The sequence below is a fragment of the Phaethon aethereus genome (assembly GCF_964289735.1).
Source record: "Phaethon aethereus genome assembly, chromosome: 7".
Classification (NCBI taxonomy): domain Eukaryota; kingdom Metazoa; phylum Chordata; class Aves; order Phaethontiformes; family Phaethontidae; genus Phaethon; species Phaethon aethereus.
Window position 1 is genome coordinate 36100568 of NC_138583.1, and position 23905 is coordinate 36124472.

Genomic DNA, 23905 nt, shown 5'->3' on the forward strand with positions numbered 1-23905 from the left:
TGCTGCAAAGCTGTGAAAATTTTCATTTTGTATATAGCAAAGAAGATGGAGCTAGTCCTCTAATATGTGAGAAAGATGTATTTCTGAAGAAAGGTTTTTTCAGCTTGTATTCCTAGAAGTTTTAAAAATCTGGTGAAAACTTGTAATAAAATTTACAAGACCACTACAGAAAAAGACTGGAAATCTTAAGTAATTTTCTTTGGTTCAGTAACTCAGAAACTAATGATCTGGTATCAGCTCTATTCATAAGATAATACATTGAATGGGTTTTTTTACAGGGTAATTCCTGTGAGCCTGAAGTGAAACCTCTCACTGCAAATTCTGACCTCTACGTTGGTGTGCGTAGTGTCCCAGGACTCTGGTACCGATCACTGGACTAATACTCCTGAAAAGAGAGTTCGGCACTGATTTTAGTGTTGTGTTGGGGTGGGGCTTTTTTTTTTTCAGATGGTTAAGACTAGTATGTGAACATGAGGCAATTAGTAAGACTTTTTGAACTTCAACATCTGTCTTTTGTGTAGACATAGCCTCACCAGTTCCTGGGTGGCTGCAGGCAGATCACTGAAAGGCACAGAAAAGACAAATCTTCTTTTGATTCCAATGCCTATCGTCATTTTGGTTCAGACCAGCTGGAAATAGTCTAAAGCCTAAATTCTTCTAAGGACCTCCACTCCTCTGCTGGAAGAAGCAAAATCCAAAATGTGTGGAGATGGCAGAAACAAAGCCTGGTCTGCGTCAAGAACGACGAGAGGAAGGTGGTTGCTGAATTGTTTGGCACTGGCAGATTTCTGCTGGCATATGACTCTGGCTTCCTAATCTCTTTGTGTTTTCACATCTAGTTCTTTCTACATCGTGTATCTAAAAAACAGTCTCTCTTATTCATCTCTACAAGTATCTGCTTGGATTATCAAGTTTTAACCCTACCATTACTTATTTCAACAGCTTTCTACTGTTCTAGTCAAGTCCTTCTCATCATTCTACCCATATGAACTAATGCAAAAATCTACCTCCCTGTCTTTCCGTGCACATCTCCACCAGCTACCCATGCCCTGATCACATCAGGCAGACCTCACTTCTAAAGCTTTCCACAGTCTGTTTCAACGTCATCTTCATTCCTAGCACCCACAGGCAGAAATGCAAGTCCCACCTCTGACCGACTGTGGGATGTGATACCCCAGGCCACCCTATTGTCTTTGAAGAAAGCTTCTTTGTGTCTCCCCATATTCTTCATTTCTCCTACACCTCTCGTGCTGTTGAAGATTTTTCCGTAAAATCTAAATGATAAGTAATGTACTTCCTTAGGTCCCTCTTCAAAAGTCTCCTGCACTGTGATGTTTATGAAAAAATTCATACAGTTTAGTCAGTTTGGTCTATTACTATTTAGTCTATTAGCAGACTATAATTTAGTCTATTCCTATAATTGACCAGATAAACCAGAGGTGCTTCTCTGTTTCTTTATACTATCCTTTAGCATCTATCGTGCTTTGTGTTAAGACTATACTCTCTGGAGCAAAGAGTGTCTTGTCTCCAAGAACACACAAAGCCAACACAGAGGAGTCCATGTATGCCTTTGTCACGTGTATTTTTCAAGACTGGAGAAAGTACTTCATTTTAATTAAAGTATTCCATTTGATTCCATTTTTATTTCACTCTATTATTAGATATACAGGAAGTTGAACAGATGTGTATTATCTTAGCCAATTTATCAACTTCAGCAAACAAATCGGTCAAGAGAAAAAAAAAAAAAAGCATTAAAGTCCTTTTTGATCTGCACTACTCAAAGCTTCTGCTGAAGGCAGTGGACACAGGAAGGCGGGAAGCAGCTTCCACCACCGAGACTGCGTGGGCCGTGCCTAGCAATTCGGATCAAGCGCAGCTTTGTCATTCGGGTAAGAGCACCTTGTTCACCCTGGTTGGCACATATACACCCCACATTAGGTGACACAGTCAGAACGCTGTAACTATGAAGGCTTTGAAGCCACCACTTCAGATTGGGATTGCATCTGCCCTTATCGGAAGTTGCTTCTTAAAGCTGTTGACAGGCCAGTGGTGATGGAAAAAAGATTTGAAGTTTCCCACTAATTTAATTACCATTCCAAAAGCAGATTTTCATAAAGATTTTACTTCATGAAGACATTTTTCACAGGCTTCTCTCAGGTGCAACAAACTGAAATTCTCAACAGATGTTAGGAAAAAAAGAAAGGACATGTCAGTGGCTTAATCTCAGAAAAATGGAAAGTGGAAGGATGAAAGTATTGCCAGGGTACTGAGTAAATTATTTATAATTCTTTTCATACTGCATTTGTTCCATGGGAAAAGGTGTTAGTGAAAGTACCAACAAAGTAAAACCCTGAAGACCAGTTCTGAGAGGAGGAAGCTGACTAGTGTGACAGACAAGACCGTGCCCAGGAATATTTTAGCAGACACTATCATATGACTGAATTTTGCTCACCAGTTTTGATATGTTGTCAAAGTCACTGAAAAGTACTTATCTGCAGAGCAATCTTTAAAGTAACTTCTTTTTTCTTCAATGTAATTCCATCTGTACTTACAGCTTCATTTCACATAGGGCTCATCCTTACAAAGTAAAGGCTAATGGCCTGTTAAATGCAGTTCAGCACAATCTCAATTTTCAGAATGCATCAGTATCCAAAGCCTCTATTCCTGCCCTACCTCATTAACTGCCTAATTTTTTGCAAGTAAATAACAGGCCACTATTTCATAATAAACATACCAGAATCCTAATAAACCCCTCTCATTTATACGATGATGCCAGCTCTTCTGAATTGTTCAAATTGAACAGACAACAAAAATGAAAAAACTGTTCTGAGGCATTAAGTAATTTAGGCAAAACTGGATATTTATAAAAGCAAGAATCCTTGACAAACATGACCTTTCATCCACAAATGCTGTCTGAGTGTTGCTACACAAATTTTTTTCTGACGTAACTGATGTTTTTCAATACGTGTTAGGAACTGCACATAAAGAGCCTACTAGCAGTTTATTTAAGTATCAAATTTGAGCATTTGCTGGCAGAGTATCTCGTCATTGTCTCTGTCTGACTGGAGTGTTTTGAGGTTAAGTAAGGTTGAATCTCATCACACTGGCCAGAAGTAGTAAAGGGTTGGACCTATTTCAACCATCAGGTCCCCATGATTTGCCATCCTAAACAATAAAAAGTTATTATGGTTCCCATGATTGTTTATTTAAGTTATTAACTGTTAAGATACTTTTTTAGACTTATCTCTGTGGTATAAAGAGTTAAGAACTTCATTTAGTTTGCCTGTCCTCTCTTCTTCATTCTCCAACTGTTAACAAAAGCATTAGACATCAGAGGAGAAGGGGATGGAAAACAATACACTTGAAAACCATTTGAAAATGCTCCAGCTCCGGACAGCCACATAACGCAAAACAGACAAAAATCCTCTGCAAATATCAATTAATATTTTCTGACACTTTAGAAAAAAAATTGCTACTTTTTGTGAGCATCTCTTTTTTTTCTCTCTTCTTTTTCAGAAAAGAAAAAATAAATCTGATTATAGGAAGGAGCTTTGCAATGTAATGTGTATGAATACTCAGAGATCCTTTTCATATTGGAGACTTGGAAAGTCAGAGTGCATAGTGCCCTCTCCTGAAGTAGCACTCACCACTGTTCTATAATGCATTTTCATAACCTGCAACTGGTAAATTTATTCAGTAAATTTTTAATTTTTGTAAAGGGAAGGAAAAAGAGTTTAAAAATTGCCAAACATTATGAACAAACTAGTATGAGGTAATGTTTCAGAACTTTTCTGACATTACAGACGATATTAAAAGATGACCATTTCCAGCGACTGTTTTATTGCCCCGGCAGCAATGCAAGTCGCACCATTTCTCCCCGTTGTTTACTGGATCTGGTTATTCCCCTCAGTTTCTACATCAGAAGTCCCACTCCTGATAAATCATGACCTACTTAATCGACATAATTACGGGCAATATTACAGAAAGCTGATTCAAGAGGAATAAAGCACACCATCATTCCTATTGCTCTTTTTTAAATTCACTGTAACTTCATTAAACTCATATTACTGACTATTGAGGGAGAAAAGAAGTAAGAAGGAAAATTATTTTACTGTTGAGAAATAGCTTCCTTAGAGCTCGCAATTACTTAAAGCTGAAATGACTATAAGTTCACAGCAGGTCCAGCGCATTTCAACATGTAGCTATGTTTTAATTTCCTTAAACCACAGGAGCGGTAAGTCACAGTTCCAGTAGTGTCTGGACTAAGATATTCTGTGCTGATAATGATGCAAAGTTTTATATCCTGCAGTTTCCAAATGTGTGGTATGCCACAGGAATTTCACAGAATCAAGAGGATGATGCCTGTTTGCTTGTATGGGGTGAACACGGGTTCAAAGGCAGTAGTTTATTTGTCATTTTTGCACTTAAATGAATGCACTTTTCTTTCTAACAAGAGTCTCTTGAACACCACTGGCCTCCAAAATCACTTCGCTCCTTCCTCCTATATTTCTAATTTTTTTCCAATTTCATCTCGCCAATCTAATGATGATTCTAGTTGATCAAGACATGATGTGCTGCCTGTTTAAATCTCCTACACACTGAGCTTTTCCCATGGTGACAGAGACTCTTTTCAAAGAGCATCCAAGCATGCTCCCCAGTCTACTTCCCACCACATAGCGTGGCTACCTGCACAATCTCTGAAGAATATTCTCTATTTGCATGGAACATAATTCTGCTACTAAAATTTTTAAATCAGTTCCTACATCTAGAAATGTATTTCATCTCATTATTCTAGTATTTTAACCAGAGTATTTACCCTTTCAGAACATTTTTAACTAGGAAGTATTATTATCTTAGCATTCCAGTTGAGCAACCAAGTCACAGCATGAATGGTAACATGCACAGGATGAGGAAAAGCAAGAAGCTGAAGCAGCTGCTCCAGAAGTTCAGAATCCTGCTTAAGTAGACATCTCTCTTCAAATTCCTTTCATTTATCTACATCCTGTCCTTCCAACAGTTAATCGGCTACTGAATGAAAATTTTATTAAATTACAGCCATGAAAAATAAAAAGAAAGCAGCAGCTGTTGAAGGCTACTCAAACTCAGAGACAGGTAAAACTGTATTTTCATGGCTAGAAACAGACCATGGGGTAAGGTACTCTTCAGCTTCATCACCAACATCTCTGAATAATACCACAACCTTTCTCAACCGTTATTCAATAGGGAAAGAGAAGAATTCAAGAAGAGATATTCATCAATTGCAATTAACAGAAAAAGTTAATAAGTCGGGCTTTTTTCCCCACCCAAGCACCCCGCCAAGCGTCCTCTAACATAGCTTCCTTGGGGCCTGCAATTAGCCCACAGAGTCAGTAGCTAAAGCAAGTACATGGATTTTTTTCCATTTGATTGCATTGGTTTACAGTATCATTACTGTATTATGTTCTGGTCAGTAATATTCTTGACCATTCTATGCTGGCAAATCACTAAGTATCTATTTTACAGAATGTAAAAATCCATGTCCCATCTACTTCAAGATGTTTAAGGTGTTTCTGCTACTCATTGCATTCTTCAAATTCACTGACAGATTGTTAAGCTAAATCTGCTGGTTTGTCTCTTAACAAAAGCACTGGGTGCCTTCAAGGTTCTCCAGCCCTTTCCCTTCCCTGTATTGATTCTAATTTCCTTTCTCTATGCATTCATCTGACTGGAATCTCGAGGAGAAATAATCATTTGATAGGTTTTATTCATGCACAGAATAACAAATAGAATTATCTGCAAGGCAGCAATATGTCTTAATTTTGACCTATATATAGTCTACAAAACAGAACGTACTTAACATTTGTATTGCTTATTTTATGTTAAAAGATAAACCTCTCTTTTTGCTAATGCTTGCTGGAGGAGTTGTGAGTTTCACGCTTTTTATGCTTTACAGATAAGATTTCCATCATGTTTTAGCAGCAGATCATCCCAATACATTATAAAAACAAGACAATTTACAGACCTATCATTACTTGTAAGCTTACCGGCTTTTACATCCTGGTTGAATCGGCAGTATTTAGAATGCTCGAGCAGGGGTAGACATCGCTCAATAGGTGTCCAGACATATGTCTCTGGACACAACAAGTCAGAGGGCCTATACTGACCCTAGAAAAGAGAAAAGAAAAACAAAAAAAAGAAAAAAAAAAAGAGTAGCATATCAGTTGTGCAAGAACACTCTGGCTATAACCTTCCAGATTTTCCTATGAACAAGGAATACTTTTAATCTAATCTACACCAAATGAGTCAGAAACAGCTTCACTGAAATCACAAGCTTACCCCTTTAGTAATTTCAGCACCATTTCAGGAATACAAACTTAACTTTGGCACTTGAAGAAAAAGTAAAATTAACATAACACGTTTTTACAGTATCCAAGATGCACTACAAAAGTTTTGGCTTTGCTTACTGAAACTCTGTGTTTAAGTTATCCTCTAGAGTTCTGCTGAGCTGGTGCCGACACTAAAAAAAAACTCAGCACTTCCAAAAGCAGCTCATCTCAGGTGTTGCTCATTCTAGCAAATAATGGAGCCCCCAAAAAAATCTGATAGAAAAAAAACCACTTAACAGTAAGCAGGATGCTATTTTTATTGCATATGTGATGGAGTACTTTGTTGGTTGCTACTTAACTAGTAACATTTTCTTTTTAATTTATGGAGTTTTTCCTGGAATAGCTTACAGGTAATGATTAGTGAAATTCTATCATTTTTTGTTGATTTATTAAAAAGATATTCTTTGCAGACATTCTCAGAAACTAACCAGCCATAATTATTTTCCCTTCAGCTACACAGAAAATCACCACCTCAGCAATAATAACCTCCTCTAATCAGATCTTCAGCTGATTTAAAATAAGATTATTCATCAGCCTATAACTTAAGTCAAAAATCTATCTTTGAGCCATTATTAACTTAAATCCATACCCTCTCAACATTCAGAGCCATATGGCAGCAATATCAAATTAATTTTTAAACTGAAAATACATTTCATGTATCAGCTTGAAAAACAGACATACAGTAAATAGAATGAAAGAGTTTAAGGATCTTAATTATACAGGTCTTGAAGCAACAGTTAAAAAGTCTGGGTATTATAAGAAGTCACACTGCAGCTGATGCAATTAAGACTTCTTCATATCAGTTAGTTTCTATAGGTAATAAAGATGATCATCTTCATATGAAGTTGATTTTTTTTCCCAACATCTACTATGAAAAAAGGCAAAGTGGTCTTGAATGAAGCTGACCAATGTCTGGGAAGGGACACCGGTAATTCCTGTGACTACAGTCTACAATAAAGACTTATTTTAAGAAGTTGCATTCACAAGCTCTGCTATTCTTCTAGACACACCCTTATGAAGCAACACCCAATTTTGCAGAATTAGAAGAATCACTTTTTGAATGTTTGCAGAAATTCTCAATTCCTTTTGTTCTCTTACTGTTCCACTCTAAATATTTACAGTAGAATTTTTCATTATGTATTTCTCACCAACTGTAAATTGTTGAAGTAAGAAATACAAAAATTATCTGATAAAAACAAAGTCATTACTGTTCACATAAAAAAGCCAAACTACCAAGCTTCATGCTGAAACTCATCAAATACCTGATATAACTTTCCAAAATGAGTCTGTATGTCTCTGATCTTCTTATTTGAAAGACATTCAGGATTGACTTGTAACTACTGTTGTTGGTTTTGTTGGGGTTTTGGTCTGTGTCTCTCTTTTTTTAAATTAAATGCAAATTTCTATACGATGTTAAAACAATATTCCTCAAATTCCATGGAGAAGCTTAAACCTCAAGACCTCAGAAAATCTTCTAAAGCCAGAGAATGGAAATGACATTATTAAATAAACCACTTTGATATGTTACGCTATCTAAACAGAAGTAGTTGAAAGGTATGTGAAAGTAATGCATAAAGAACACTTTTGGTCACCATTACTCAGATGAAACAATTTAAGGACTTTGGGAAAAAATATGCTTTTTCAGTCAGATCTAAAAAAAAATATTAGACCACAATTACTTGTTGATTTAAAGACATTTTCTCAACTGGCCAAGACGGCAGAAATAGCCCTGTAACCACCTTTCAGAGCTGTCGCTTAAGTATAAAGTGGCAATTTAGTCTTTCCTAGCAGCATGGGTATACTCACAGGTGTGAGTACAGATTGCTCGGCCACTTACAGTGTTCCCAGAAGATACTGCCCCTACGTCCTGAGATACATCCCACTTGCGAACCCCACACGTGAAGGTTATACCACTACGCAACCCGACTCTAAATTCCCCAATTACTTCTATAATGTCACATTCTGTCATAAAATGGGATGTATAAAATTAACTGCACTGCAGCATTACTCGTTTGGTTGTAACAAAAAAGAGCTTCTTCAGTACTGAGCAAAAGAGTAATGGGAAAATTTGATTATTCACCCCACCACTGTAGATTCAGTATTTATTTTAGGCGTCAAAACACCCTACTTAGGAGGGGAAAAGGAAGAAGTAGTTCTGAAGTAACTTCCATTAGATGTTTTCATCCCCCAAAATGTAGAATCTTGTTAATAAGCTTCCCTGAAGGTATGTGAGGCTGAGGCGATGACACATCTCTGACCAGAGACGCACAATCTAATTTGAGGTAAAAATTAAACAAGCCATTGATGCTCCCTTTTTAAAAATGTTTCCAAACATACTAGAAGTATGGTATTTCTCCCGTAAAGGCATTTTATTTACTCTGCTGGTTAAACCCACATCCCATGACTCATTCTGTGGAGGAAGGGGGAACGGGGAGACACGCAGCGGTGAGTTTCCCAATGAAGAGCGTTGGCACCGTCTCTGTATTGACAGAATTAAAAAGGCAATCCGCAGAATCAAATGCAGTCATTTCTAAGGTCTTTCGTCCCGTTTTTTTCCTCCCCTAAGCACTTACTCTCAATTTACTTACTCAAAAATATCAAAAACTCAACAGGAAAATAAACAATGAATCCACCTCACTTGCCTTCCCCCCGGCCCTTATTCCTGGGCTGTTAAAAATCTGAACCTGAGAATCCAGCCAGATTCTGCCTCATGTACAGGAGCACCTGTACTTCAAGAAAAACGTTCATATTTCATTATTCACTCGGAAAACATTACATCAGCTAGAAAAATTGCCTCGATGCATACTATTTATATTCCTTCTTATTCTTAATATTGCGGATTTGTAGTATAGACCCAACGTAAATCCAAAATAGAAAGCGGATCTCCTGAAGGGAACTGCTGCAGGGCTATTTATCACCATAGAAGAACTTCATCAGGTTTGTAAAACTATTTTTGAAAATCATTTCTCTTTGACTTCAGATTAAATTAGCATACATTTCAGAAGTAATTCAGTCTATGGTAAAAACCCACAACTGAAAACGTTTTGCTTTCTTTTATCTCACAGTATAAGACCTCTTGCACAGTAGCACTGTTTACACTGTCCAGACCGTCTTGGGAATACTTAACTACAAGACTTTCAACAAAAAGTATCATCTTACAGACCATCCCTATGCACTTGCCTTAGGTTTCAGCTTCTTAAACCCAGTACCACCCGGAGATGAAATGCACTATGTCAATATACAACTGCACAGATTTCTGTCTGCACATCTACATTTTGTTGAGAAATATCCAATAAGACATAAAATGTGCTATTTTGAAATGTTTTTGGAAAGAAAAAGAAATACATTTTGCCTAAATTGTTGTTATTTTTGATGTTGTTTAAAATTTTCAAGGACATTCAGAAACACCCTTCTCGAGACAGAATATTAACACATTTCAAGCTGTTACAAGATGAGAACAGCCACTGCAGGTCATACCAGATATCCACGGTATAGTCAAATATCCCGTCTCTGACGGCCATCAATAGAAAACGCTTAGCAAAGTTTAAAAGAACAGTATAAAAGCATATAGTATTACCCTGACAATACTCTTGACCTCCAACAGTTTGCAGTACAGATCCTTCCACAACCAGATAACTTACAGTAATAATGCATTTTGCCATTCAGCAATCCTGACCAACTGCTTTAATTTACTTCAACCTGCAAACTGTCGTTCCACTTGATGACCGTTCCTACGTTTTACAGAAATGCAGTGAACAGTTGTTGCCTTGTGACCATGGTTTTACAGATAAATGTGCTCTCTCCATCAGTCTGAAGGGACCTAAATTCCTTTATTTGTTCCTCTTAGGCTATTCCATATCTTTAACCATCCTAGTCAATTTGTCCTCTTTCCGATTTTGTTTTCTCTCCTTTGCAACAGGGGGAAAGGGCCACAGGGGGGAAACATCCAAACTGCATTGTCCAAGCAGCAGGAGAGCACAACGTGTAATAAAGACAAAGAAAACCAAAAGAAAAATTGCATCTTTATAAGTATCTGACTAATCTATCAAGTGGCTTGATTAAAAAGCAGCACTGAAAATCAGTATAGCTAAGAAAATCCCGAGAATGTAGTTTCCCCTAATAAGTCAACATATATGACTATTTAATAAAAAATACATCCAAGACTTCTTATTTTCACTACGTTTGGGGCATTTTTCCTCCCACACAATATAAAAGAAAGAGCCTTTAAGGTGCTTTCCCTTATACTATTAGACATGCTGCATTTTAATTGGAAACTTCTGGAAATAAATTTTACAGTGAGGCTGCCAAGCCTAAATTAATACTTCACACCATGGGGTGTTTTTTTTTGTTTCACAGTTTCCAAATCAGAATTGACCAGAACTTCTCTGAACTTTTGTTCCACAGGAAGGGCAAAGGTTTTAATGAGACTTTAGTCTGGAGATTACTTTTTAAATATTTTGTAAAATCTGAGGGATTTGGTAAGCACTTGAGATGAAAAACACCAGCAGAGTTTGTTTTTGTAGTCTAAGTAAAATTTAAAAAGTAAAACTACCAAGAAAGAGAATAGTCTCAAAACCAAAGAAGGTCAAGCACCAGTAGCACTGAAAAAACAAAATAGGAAGGTTAAACACACATTTAATTCTTTTATCAGGTACAGTTTACATCTGTATTCTATTTTTTCACAATAAACCCATTGATCTTTTATTAAAAGTGAATTAAGACTGCCTTCATCTCCATCTCCAGCCAGCTGCTTAAAAAGAAGCTCTCAGACTACGTAAACAAAGTAACCCTAAATTATCAACAGCAATCCATTAGCGCAAGGCAGCGCCGCCCAAGAAAGAGCGCGCCAGACTACAGGTTTATTAAATTCAGTCTTTTCATTGAAAGACAACCCTGCTGGAATCCCATCAGCAAAGTATGACAGCAGACCCTTGCTCCCTGATCTCGTTACATAAACAGAAATAGGCTTTATCGATCCCCAGGAGAGTCCTTTGCAAGTAACGAACCACTGCGTTTCCGCAGACGATGGCCGGACCGCGCCACGCTGCGCCCGCACGGCGAGCCAGCGCCGGTGGGGACGCAGAGCTGAACATCCGAAGCCGTTTGCGCTTCCAACCGTCAGCACTCGCTCACGCGGGATCCGTCTGTGGAAGGTCTGAAAGACTTAAGGAAAAAAGAACAAAACCAACCCAACCGCCAAAACAACCTCCACAAATGCACTCCTGCCTCAGCATCACAAATTTTGTTGATCTTTTTAAACAACAACAAAAAAAACCCCTAAGATTAATAGATATGATAAATAAAGCTGCTCGATTTATCCCAATGAGAGATGGTTGGAGACTTCAGATTTATAATCAAAAACTATTCAGCATACAAGAAAGTACATACCAAAAAGAAGTTAAATCGGCCGATGTATAGCTTGTGGGCAACTCAATGAATAAGTAACAACAATTTGGATTTAACCATGGGGTCCACAGCTGCACGTGCAAACAGCCTGCCTGGTACTCTGGTGCCAGTATCAAACAAGTTGATTTTATCTAAACTGCAAACTTTGAATTAATTATGCAATCAGCATTTTTAGGACCGCAGAGCTCTATTCTTGGCAGCTTGGCCACCTTAATGCACCACATAATGCACTGTAATCCTTAAAAGACGTTATGAATAATAACCAAAATTCATTTTGTAGCTCATAAAACTCGTACTATTTTGGAGAAGTATATGAAGTGCAAGCCCTTCCTCTTCAAAAAGCTGTGCTGATTCTCATTCTTTTAGTCAGATTATCACAGGCACAAAACCTGTGTAATGGGAATTTTACAGGCCAGCCAGCAAGCTGTAACTTGCTTCCCAACGTCTCTCAAACATAGACACTCAGAGCAAATGCTCACCTCCTCCTATATTGTTTCATTTTTCTGTAAGTGAAGTGCAAATATTTCAAGTTCTGTTTCAAATACAAGTGTACCAACAGTTACTTAGACCGGTTCATCTTTTGTGACGTTAGTTTTTTGCTATTTTCTTTTAAAAAGAGCACCAACAATATTTAGACCAGAGCAACGGCATCACTTGTCAACTGTCAACTATTTTCTGTTTATCCCTCAATGCAATGTAAAGTATTAACAGAAATAACTAATGATAAACTGTTTCCAAGGAAAAAATAATGATGGCACTTACTTTCTACGTGTCTTACAACTAGTAAGAAACAAATAGTTTCTTATAAATTTTGACTGCATATTCCTACTTAGCTGTTCTTCACTCAATATAAAAAAATTTTAGTGTTTCAGAAAGTTTTAATAGTGTTTCTCAGGTAATAAAATACCTCAGGTAAGTATGAAACAGATTACGATAATGAGTAAAAGACAAAAAGGAAGACAGCCAAGACTCACGCTCAATGTCCTACAACCATCATGCCATTATTTAGCCATTAACTGTCTACACACTCCACAAAAATGGAATGAAATTAAATTTACCTTACAGTTCATTCAGATTTAAGGTAAATCTCAGCACTTTATTTGCTTATGGTGGTTTGCACAGAAGCACTTACAAAGAAATACTTCTGCCCCCCCCACCTCAAAATATTTTCAGAAAGTATTATCATTTCTTCGTTTTTCCAACCCATGCTATTGCTAGGGATCCCATGCTATTGCTGAATTGTTTGGATTCTGCTATCTTCATAACTCATTGTACACTCTAAATAGCTGCCTTCACCTTGTCCTCTTTCATAAAAATAATCTGAAATATTTAAAACTTTCTAGCTTGCTTTTGATACTGGAAAATGGCCAAAAGGTGTCTGAAAAGGCTCATGGACTGCGAGAGACAAAATTGCTTTCCACTGAGGAAAAAGGGCAAAATTTGGGATAGGTTTTTTCTGCCTTTCCCCTTTAGTCTCAAACTCTGTCCAGCTCTTCTTCCTCCTTTTATATGCCAATATTATCTTTCCCTCCACTCAGTGAGTGTAACAAGCTAAGGGAGGCTGTGGGGGTTTATGTCACAAGATCCAAGCTATGAGCTGCCGCACATTAATACACAAACATGCCAACAGCAAGATCCAAGAAGCCAACAAAAGTGCTGCTTTAGATAACGTGTATCCATGACCGTGCTCAAACAGATCCCATTATCCTCTGTAACACTACCGTATTAATCAAGGAGATAATTCTGGTTTCAAGTTTAAAAGTAATTAGTACACTCAAGAGACTTTTGTTTCACTGTCATGGAGGCCGCTGTGGAAGTGCTGTGTGCATGGCGGGCGCTTATCGCCTCTCTTTTATCAGCTCGGGATGCAACTGTCCAGAGCTAAAGATAACGCAGAGCTCTGGGCGTACTTTGTCAACCACTTTCAAGCGTTGATCTCTACTCCAAGACTTCTTGCCAAGAGTTTGTTCTTTTTGATTTATAAAGACCAATGAGAGGTTTCCATTGCTTGTTCTAAGCAACCATAGTCATGTATCTGAAGCCACTATATTAAGGCCATTAGCTCTGAAGTAAAGCCAGTGATTAGGCTTGCACAAAAAAAAGGAAAAAAAATAAATCTGTATGTTCAGGAATTGCATTGTAAAAACTACACTTTTTAGCATCTCCTTGATGACTAGATACACAAACTTAAATGAATACTTACGAAAAGATAACAATAGCTTTTGCAGGGGGGTGGTTACTAGCCTTTTATGTTCGTATTCTTTGCATTTTGAGATTTACTCAAGCCAATGGGTGTCTAGAACAGTAACATTTCTGAACTTGGACACAAGCCATTAAACAAGTGTGTCTATTCCCACTCCATCCCTGTTCTCACTCATTGTTTCTTCTAAGATAGATAGATGGATAGATACATACAAACAAACAAGGTCTACATTTACTGCTCTTAAATTTCAGTAGGCTTGATCTAAACAGCAAATGCTGCTAGGCTGAACTTGCCATGTATGCGGTGTTTCACACTGCAGAGACAACAGTACAAAACATTACAAACTGAATCACAGAATCATTAAGGTTGGAAAAGACCTCTAAGATCTTCAAGTCCAACCACCAACCCAACACCACCATGCCCACTAAACCATATCCTGAAGTGCCACATCTACATGTTTTTTTGAACACTTCCAGTGATGGTGACTCCACCACCTCCTTGGGCAGCCTGGTCCCATGCTTGACCACTCCCTCTGTAAGGACATTTTTCCTAATATCCAATCTAAACCTCCCCTGGCGCAACTTGAGGCCATTTCCTCTTGTCCTATCAAACGGTCCTTTGAAGACCAATAAGCAGCATTATTTAGCCTACAACAGCTATTGTACCCTGGTTCCAGACTTTTGATGACAGAAACAGCAAGTATGTGGATTCCGAACTGCTCTAAGCTGGCTGGCTGTTTATCCAAAGCTGAAATAATAATATCCAAATGACAGACAAGTATGAATACAACTCTTGAAACTGAGAAACAGAGAGAAATTACAAGTATGTAGCTACTCAAAAAAGCTTATATAAAATTAGGGTAACTTTTTAAGCATGTGCTTTTACAACATCGAACTACTGATGCATCTATTTTGCATTTTTTAAGTTCACAAAGCTACTTTTTTTTTTGCTTATATCTGCTAATCTGTACTGTACACAATGGTATTTTATTAAAACAGACTATTGAAACTAAGTTTAGCTTTCAATGTTGTGACATAAACTTTGTGTTTGGCATACAAAAATCAGAGATGCTGAGATGGAATAGTACTTACAGGAAAACCCTACTGTACATTCCTGTCTGGAATGCCAGAGACCACCACTGAGAATATTAAAACACTGCATAGTTCCAAATATTGCCATTTTATCTCTCTCATTTACTACTATTTAGTATCAGCGATACTAAACTGGCAGAACAGTGACATCAACAGAAGACTGAAATTCTAAAGAATTACTAATTCAAGGTGCAGTTGTACACATTTACAGACTGAGATTCCCTATAAATTTAAAACAGCCATATGTTAAAAAATATTCTAGGAAAAAACCATTATTTTCTGTTTTTTTACATAAAATATATTAAACCAGTTAAGATTTACTGAAAATTGCTATTAAACATCCATTTGGGAAGAAGCTAATTAAAGATGGTACTATACAGACATACTTCTCAAGCTGGCAGCTAGTATCTGTCTTGGCCATAGAGAAGCTACTCAAGAATCCTAAAAAAAGTAGCAGAGTTTGAGAAAGCTTGAGTGGAAAACAGTAAGAAAGAAGACATAAGCTTGTATATTTGATGAATATTAGCTTCTCTGAATTTCAGTCAACTTTTTCAACAGCTTAAAAAATATCAAGTATATTACAGGAAAAAAACGTAATACACATTGTCTTTTTACTTCAAAAAACAAAGGTCTTGGGGAATAAAAACTGTATGAGAACTGAAATGGAACTTGTTTACTTTAAATCTGCTGCAGAAATTCTTAAGGAGATCCTAGCATTAAACTTGGAAAGATTAAAAAAAACTATGACAAAAAGATAAAACCCAAGTAGGGGCCTCAAGAGGAATGCTTCATTAGAGACACACCAACTATGTTGACTTAGGTCTATCTCAAAAGGAGTTTATTTTGGCAGCTGTGAGAAGACAAAAAAAAAGGAGCGTTTCAATCACGTGGATCCCGTATCTTTCTCTTGAAGAGTTGCCATAAGCTGACAATATTTTTTTAGTTCATTAAATTAAGTGTATGAAATTAAGCATTAAAGTTTATTTTCTTATATTTAACATAAAGTGAAATAATCCCAGTTAAAATATGCACAGCCTAATGTATCATACTCACGCTTTATACTTACGTACACAAAATTGTCACACTGATATCAAATAACTTTAAACATTCATTAATACCTCACTAGCTGGAGTCATATCTAAAAGAGCAGCATTCATCTAAGCAGCTTACAGACATACTCCACAGGAAAGCTAAATTAATGCTCTGTCAGAGAGGCTTCTACTATATTGCTGTCAAAGTGAAAACACTACAGACCATGTTTATTTAATAGAAAAAAAAATATCCAAACACAAAATTAAATTGATAGAATTTAAATGAAAGTGAGCATGTTTTAAAGTATTTTTCTGTACAACTCTATAGGGAACCAGAAAATGAACATTCACCAGAACTAAACAACCAGCACAACAGGAATGGGTGTGAGAGCAGCGTGCATATTTTTATTTTTAAAAAACATTGACCATGATTATAATGTACCAAAAAGTAAGCCAATGCAAATTAACTTTTTAATCCTTTGTGATGATTAAAAAGAAACAGGGGCTAAACCTGCTACCCTTACTCATATGAATCCAACTCAGATCTGCTTATTCCTCATCTTTTAAAGCAACAAAGACCCTGAATAATTCTAAAGGACAACGCAAGACAAAAGCAGGTATATTCTACAGCAAGATACAGTATTTGCTTTTCAGGTATTTACAAAGTCTCCAATCTACTCTCTTTATACATGCGTAACACATGCATTGCTCTTGCAACTTAACCCAACTGCAGATCCTTGGCTTCTGGATAAAACCGATGGGGCGCACAGAAACCTGCGTTTCCTCCTGTCCCTGAAATTCTTTGTATTTTTAACCCTTTTGACCATTCTTTGCCTATATGTCTATCTCCAAATCAAACTCCCCATTACAGCTGCTGTGTGCTGTGTTACCTCCAAGACCTTGTGCCATTTTCCCCAGCAAATGCCAGTGCTCATCAGTGTCCAAGTTTTCCCCATCTTTCCTAGTGTCTCTCCAACAACTATCCTCACTGAGTTTTCTCTGGAGCTTCAAAGCTTCTCTTCTCCCAGCTCCAAAACTCAACCCTCCATCCCACTCAACCACCCATGAGCCCCATCAAGCTGCTCAGAGCACAGGCTAGCACTTGCTACTAAGTGCTCCTTCTGCTCAGCCTTACAGGCCAGGTCTATCTCCACATTACCACCTATACCCATCACACTGCCACTGGGAATACTACCTCTGAACAAGACATTACCAAAGTCCCGCTTCTGTCTCTAATGGGGTTTCCAAAAACTCACCCAGAAACACATAGATCTTGCCAAAACTCTATCCAGACAACACTCTGAGGGCAAGAAAATAAGACCTACACAGGGAAGTCTGGGCTGATGGTAGCCTTATGCTGAGTAAATAATTTCATACTTCACCTTAAGGCCCAGCTGTTGACTCAGTCTGTGGAGTATTTGAAGACATAATAAATACTAGCCTAATTGACAGCTTTTCAAATTGTGAAACACTGATATTCACAAGTTGAAATATATTCCTAATTAAGAATTCAGATGAGAGATGTTGGCTTTAGATTATGATATATTATGTGGGATTTTCAAAAGCGTTTATGTTTATGCAACCAAATCATGCTGAAAAACAAGGTCACTTTAGAAATTGCCACTCCAGCTTTTTTCATTTCTATTTGCTTTAATACATCCAAGAACAATAAATAATATTCTGAATCGGTAATTCAGAACAGTGTAAGATTTTTAATGTTAAGGCTTCCTACCAATATATGGTATACTTGACACGTTTTTTCAAGTTCGACAATAAAAAACATGTAGTAAAAGCCAAATAATTTACCTTTAGTCATTCAACATTGAAATATACACAATTCAGTATTGAAGAAACAACTTCAACAACAGCAGTACACATATGCAAACAGGCCTTAACAGTAATCTTGGGATAGTAGAAAACAGTAAAGTTGTAGAACAAAGTGGAGAAAACAGCACAGGAAAGCTGTTAAAACTTAAGTAAAAACTTAATTTCTGCGGGATCTTGACTAAATAATATTGCGGAATTCAAGTTAACACATCCTTAACACACACAAAAAGGTGTTATTCAGACTACAAATCTGAAGGAGAAAATAAGGCAATGATAAATCTCCGTATTTAAGCGTCTATAATTTGTATTTTCAGAATAGAGTAACACACCTCTGCCAAAAAATCTAAACCTACTTGTCTCCCCTACATTTGCAGATTAAAAAATGAATAAATAATAAAAAGGCTTGCTTTACCACAGTATTCCAACTTAAACCTTAAGAGTAGGTAAAGCAACGGCTATCTGTACACAGTATCAACAAGTATCTGTACAAAAATTCTGGACCATCAGAAGAAGTGTACTTTAAAAGAACTTTCTTCTGTTGTCCCTAAAAATGTTTATTTTCATAGTAAATTTTCATTCGTGAAATAAGCATTCTAATTCTGGGTCCATCCTGTTTGTCAAGCATTTGTTAAACAAGCTTGCTTTGTTTGCTGGAAAAGAGAATTTGTAAACAAAGCCTCTCTGTGCTCTCCAAGGAGTCCGTTCTCAGCAGGAGACCATCCTACTTCACCTTGGGACCATCTCAGCATGTGGAGCTCACAAACAGAATCCCAGAATTCCACACGTCCGAACTGAAGCCATTATTCACCTCACTGCAACGGTCTCAAAATGAGACAAAAATCTGTACTGCAAAAAAAGTGTTAAATTTTGCCACCATAGCAGAGATGGCATGTGGTCTCCAAAACTGGAAGTGTGTAAAGCAGCCAGGCATCACATCTCCCCTACAGCACATGCAAACACCTACTTCCATGAAGAACCAAAAACCCCAGCGCTGCAGAAAGCAGAATCTGAACTGCCACCACAACCCATACCAGCTTCCCTTCTCCTCCTCAGCCTTAAGACTTGAAACTGAAAAACAAGCAGTAGCTATATTAGTTGCCAGAAGAAATACTAAACTGGGAGAGCACCTGAGTTTCTGGGCTTCAATGCATTTGAGTCCTTCTGGGGCCATGCTAAATATCAGAAAGTGGGGAAAGAATCCAAATATAGGAACACCAAACAAATGTAGGAATAAGAAATAGAAAATATGGCTAGCGAGAGGGGTGTGTTAAACTTTTGTTAGGCTATTTTGCCTGTAAATACCACAGCCTGATGTCCTGACATAGTAAAAATAATTGTATCATTTCAGCATGCCCTTTTTGACACTGATTGTTTTCAAACTCCTCCTTATGGTAATGAATTCTGCCTCCTTAATTATAAACAAAGTATTAAACTTATAATACTGGAATTCTTATCAAGTCAGTCCATTTTTATTATACAAAACTGAAAAAAAAATGAAATTACAGTAGCAAATTCTGCAGCGGTAATTCCACATGCAGCTTTTGCACCTATGAGCAATGTAAATAGACACGTGCATGCTTGTGGCTCTAAACTGCCCAACACTATTCTCGTAGTTGCTTAGAACAGATTCACTATTATGCTTTAATCTGAATTGCTACCATTAAAAGGTAGACAAATATCTACCTGCATGTTTAGCAAAACATACGGTTGAACATTATGTATCCCCAAAGTCTTTGATCCGAAACATCAATGCTTCTGTCTTCTTTTACTGCCGGATGTTTGGAAACTGTTTTTTTTATAATCACCTTCGCAGAAGAAAGAAGTTTGAAGGCAAATAGGCTGAAATCAGTAACTATACCATATGGTACATTAAGTCCTGATCATACCAAAACCTGTTAATTCAAGGGTATATTAAACATACATTCAAATATAGGATTAGGGGGGTATTAAAATTAGAACTGCACTTTGTTGATATTCTAACAGTTCATAATCCTCGCTTTTCAGAGTTAAAATAATTAAAATTGCCCAGGCAATCACCTTGCTTTATTTTAAAATCAATAAATCTCCACACTGCATTCATGTGCATGTATATCTTGGAACACGAAAGCAGTTCATGCACTTCCATGCATTTTTAACACATTTCTAAGATGGAGAGCAAAGTATAATAAATACTCGTATGCTTAGCATCATATGCCAAATACATGTTCACACAATAGTTTAAATCCAGATCTACACACATATAGGACAGCGGCCAAAAACGTTTCTGAACTTCTCTGCCTCCTGTTCAGCCTTGGTGGCACCTGAGGCTGTTTCGGTGTACAGCAGCATGCGGCGGGTGCTGGGAGGCCGTTGTGCTGACGAGGCTTGGCAGAAGCGTGACACGTTCCAACGCCACCACCACCCCGGCAGAAGGTCTCCAGCTGCCCCTTTTGGGAAGTTTTCTGTTGGTGTTGCACTGTCCAAGTAACCTAATGCAGCCAGGAGCCAAGGATTTGGCTGTAAACCCTGAAAGAATTCATAAATCTCAGGCAAGGAACAATATCTGCAGTCTTAAGAGACTCTCAGGAAAAGGTTTACACTCATTCTTTGTTGTTGCTTTCAAGACACGCAACCACCACAGAGGAAAGAGGATTAAGGAAAGCCCATCTTACGTGGAATTTAGCTTGTAGCATACTAGAGATTTTAGATACTTTTGCGGCAGTTTGCAACCTTTCCAACTTAATGGCTATTGGCTTGAGGAATATTAGCATCTCTTCTCTTGGATCATCATGCTAACTTCTTCCCACATCACAAGTAGAGGTAAATGTACTATCATTTAAAACTTCATCAGAAGGTGGGGCTGCTAGTTCAGGCATTTGAGGACTAACAATTCAGTCATCAATGCAATCAAGAAGACATTTAACGTACAGAGTTTTTTTACCATGCCCTACTGATAGAGAATCATTTTACAACATCAGCAACAAACAACAAAACAGATAGAGTTCTGAGAAAAAAAAAATTATCTTCTAAAATAAAGCTTCAGTCAGGGCTTACAAACGGAGCTCTATTAGAAGCACACAATGATTTTTGAGAAACACATAAAATACCATCTTGCAATAATTTAGGCTGCACAGGTGCTGTTCTTTGGATCTTTTCTCAATGCCACACCCAATGTAGCAGAAATCGTGGTGGAGCAGCCCCAAAGCTTCCCCCGATGGACACCTTCCCATCTGACCTCCCTGCGCAGCATCCTCACATTGCCCAAACTGGGAAGCAGGAGCAGAACTTGGGACTGGCTCTCTGACTCTCAGCCAGCACTATACCTTTTAACTCTGTGTCCTTCACTGCCGCTGTATAGCAAGTCCCCCCAAAATATGCTGTAGTATCTCTCTGCTTTCCTCTCCTTTCCCGAGTGGAAGATAATTAAAAACAAATAATAGCAAGCCACGTTATGCCAACTGGTAAAGACTAAAATGGAAAGAAAGTTAAAAAAAATTTGTAAAATAAATCATGGTTCAACTTTACTGACCATATTAGCATTAAGTAGCCCTTCAGAACACTTGCCTCAGTATCTTAAATAAATAAATAAAATCTGTGGAACAAAAAGTTCATCTTGTCTTCTGTCCATTGATAAAACAACAGCTCACTTGTGTTGACACGAACAGAGAAACTGGTTCCTGTGTACTTTTGCTCTACAAACCCATTCTTCTTCAATTAGTTGACAATGGGGTCATTTTCATACCCTTTTTTTGGTCATTCTAGCTCACTGTTCTTTGTGAAAACATTTTTATTCTGAACAAGAAAGGGGAGGGAAGCAAACAGTATAACATTCTTTTAGAAAAGATGCTACACTACCCTGAAACCTTCCTAGTAAGAATCGCCAAATGGTCCTGCACATCTAACACAGCACATAACTACTCTTAACAGTTTCAGCCGTTCCTTTTAGAACAGTTCAGTTACTCCGTTGAAAACAACTAAACAAAATAAAGTTTTCAGCAGTAGTTAACTCTCTCATATGATAAGCAGAAACCTCAGGGCAGTGTCTGGAAACAGCAAGGGGTTTTTGTGGTTTGTTTTCTTTTGTTTCACGCTCAAAAGACAACAGTTTGCCAAGCTCCAGGTCTCGCTAGGCCTCCCCAGTAAGGTAACCTTTGAAAGCCTTTATGAACTCATTTCATTAGACTAAGAAAAAGCTGTAAAGAAGCTGTAACAAAACTATTTCACTTCTCCACTGACCCTTCCGCTCAGCGCCCGGCTCTGTGCAATCTCGCAGAGCTCCAGTGCCCTCATGATCGTATTCGTGAAATCACAGCACCACCCCAGCGCCTGCCAGGCTCCACAAACTTCCACTGCTGCCTCTGACACGAGGTAGAGAGAGTACAGATTTGGTTTTACAGTACTTGCACCTGAATAACGTTGGTGGCTACCACGGGATAACACGAAGTAACCTCCTCTCCTACTAGTGATATGTTGGTGGTGGGAAAACGCTGTTAGTTAGCATCGTCTGCTGGCCAGTACTAACGCATCTTTGCTCTGGGTTTTGCTTATTCTTGACTGTTACTTTTTTTGACCTGCCACTTCCAGCATTTACTATAATACTAAAAATAGTAATTTACTATAATATGGAAGATAAAAGCCATTGAGAAGATCCCCATAGGCACTGTAAGGAACAACCATAAAACCCTCTGGTTTTTCACCTCATTTAATGCAATATTCACTCCTGCAAGAAAGAAAAATACAACTTTTAACAGAGACTTAGCTAAACCAGAACAAACAGCAGACAGATTCAAGAGCATATACACGTGCGTTCATAGTCACTTAGTCACAAGCACTGACACTAAAAATAACTCAGCCCAAGTCCCAATTTAGCCCATTCTGAAAACTGCGTAGTTGCACAATTCCCATTTTTTCTCCTTTCCACCCTTTCTCCTTGCTTCCAGAGATTACTATCTTCTTTAGTACAATGAAGGCAATAACTCATGTCATATAAACAAACAGTAGAAGCTGACCTCAGCACCTGAAGGGCCTAATTTTAGACAGACTGCCTAATTTTACACAACATTCTCCAAGACAGAAATGCATCCGTTGATGAAAATCCACTGACTGCATAAAGAATGGCAAGAAGCTTACAAAATGTTAGAAGGAGCAAACATTAGAAGGAACCAAGGCATTTTTTGGTGGGTCGTTGGTTGGGGAGGTTGTTTTTTTTTTTTTCTTTTTGAGGCAAAAATTAGAGAAGTCCAAGAAAAAAATGTGACAGCAGTCATCAGGTTTAGAAAGAAGGGTGTTGCAAATAAAAGGAAACAATGGGGGGGGGGTATGCGCATGGTAGGTAGGACAAAATGTACTATTTTTAGGAAGAAATATTCAGGTCAGACATGAAGAAAAAAATTCAACGGGAAGACTAATAAAGCACAAGAATATATAGGGATATAACCATCAACACACAGAGGCATATATCAATTTACTAAGGGAGACTTTCAGCACACATATGTCCAACGGGTCTTAGAAGTTAACACAAATAGAGCCAATGCTGCCTTGGAGTAAGGGGATGGGCTACCCCATGGCCCTTGACGAGTCTGCTTTTCTGTGATTGCGCTATTGCCCCCCAGCTCCAAATCATTCCCCTCTCTAGGAATCTGGGAGTCTCATTCCAAACACTGACATTGAACTTTTTGCAAACTAGACTGTTAGAAGTATTGTGTTTAAGATCAAGGATAAATAATAGAACCTTATTAATATACTTCTACCTGGAGACTCAGTACCGTCACCAGCTAAACAAACTCAGACAAAGAAAATAATAATTCAAAATAATGAATTGTCATCTAGATTAAACATAACACTTCTCTGAAGTGCACTGTGATAACTCTGTAAAATTAATGAGGTCTTGGTAAAACCAGACCTCATTAAAGTATCTACCATTAAATTTTTCCTGGAAAATTGGAGAAAAAACATCTCTTGTGTAGATTAACTGACTTGTCAGCCAGCTCCTACTGTAAAGAC

At 37.8% G+C, this 23905-nt stretch overlaps 1 protein-coding gene across 1 annotated transcript in view; it reads right to left on the bottom strand.

Moving 5' to 3' along the window:
* The window catches only part of ATE1 (arginyltransferase 1), a gene marked incomplete at its 3' end in the record, with an annotated part of 83872 nt that overhangs the window by 13440 nt on the left and 46527 nt on the right, over window positions 1–23905 (bottom strand). The window contains exon 12 of the mRNA XM_082002170.1: window positions 6024–6144. Coding sequence (XP_081858296.1) covers window positions 6024–6144 — 121 coding nt within the window. The remainder of the gene's footprint in view (window positions 1–6023; window positions 6145–23905) is intronic.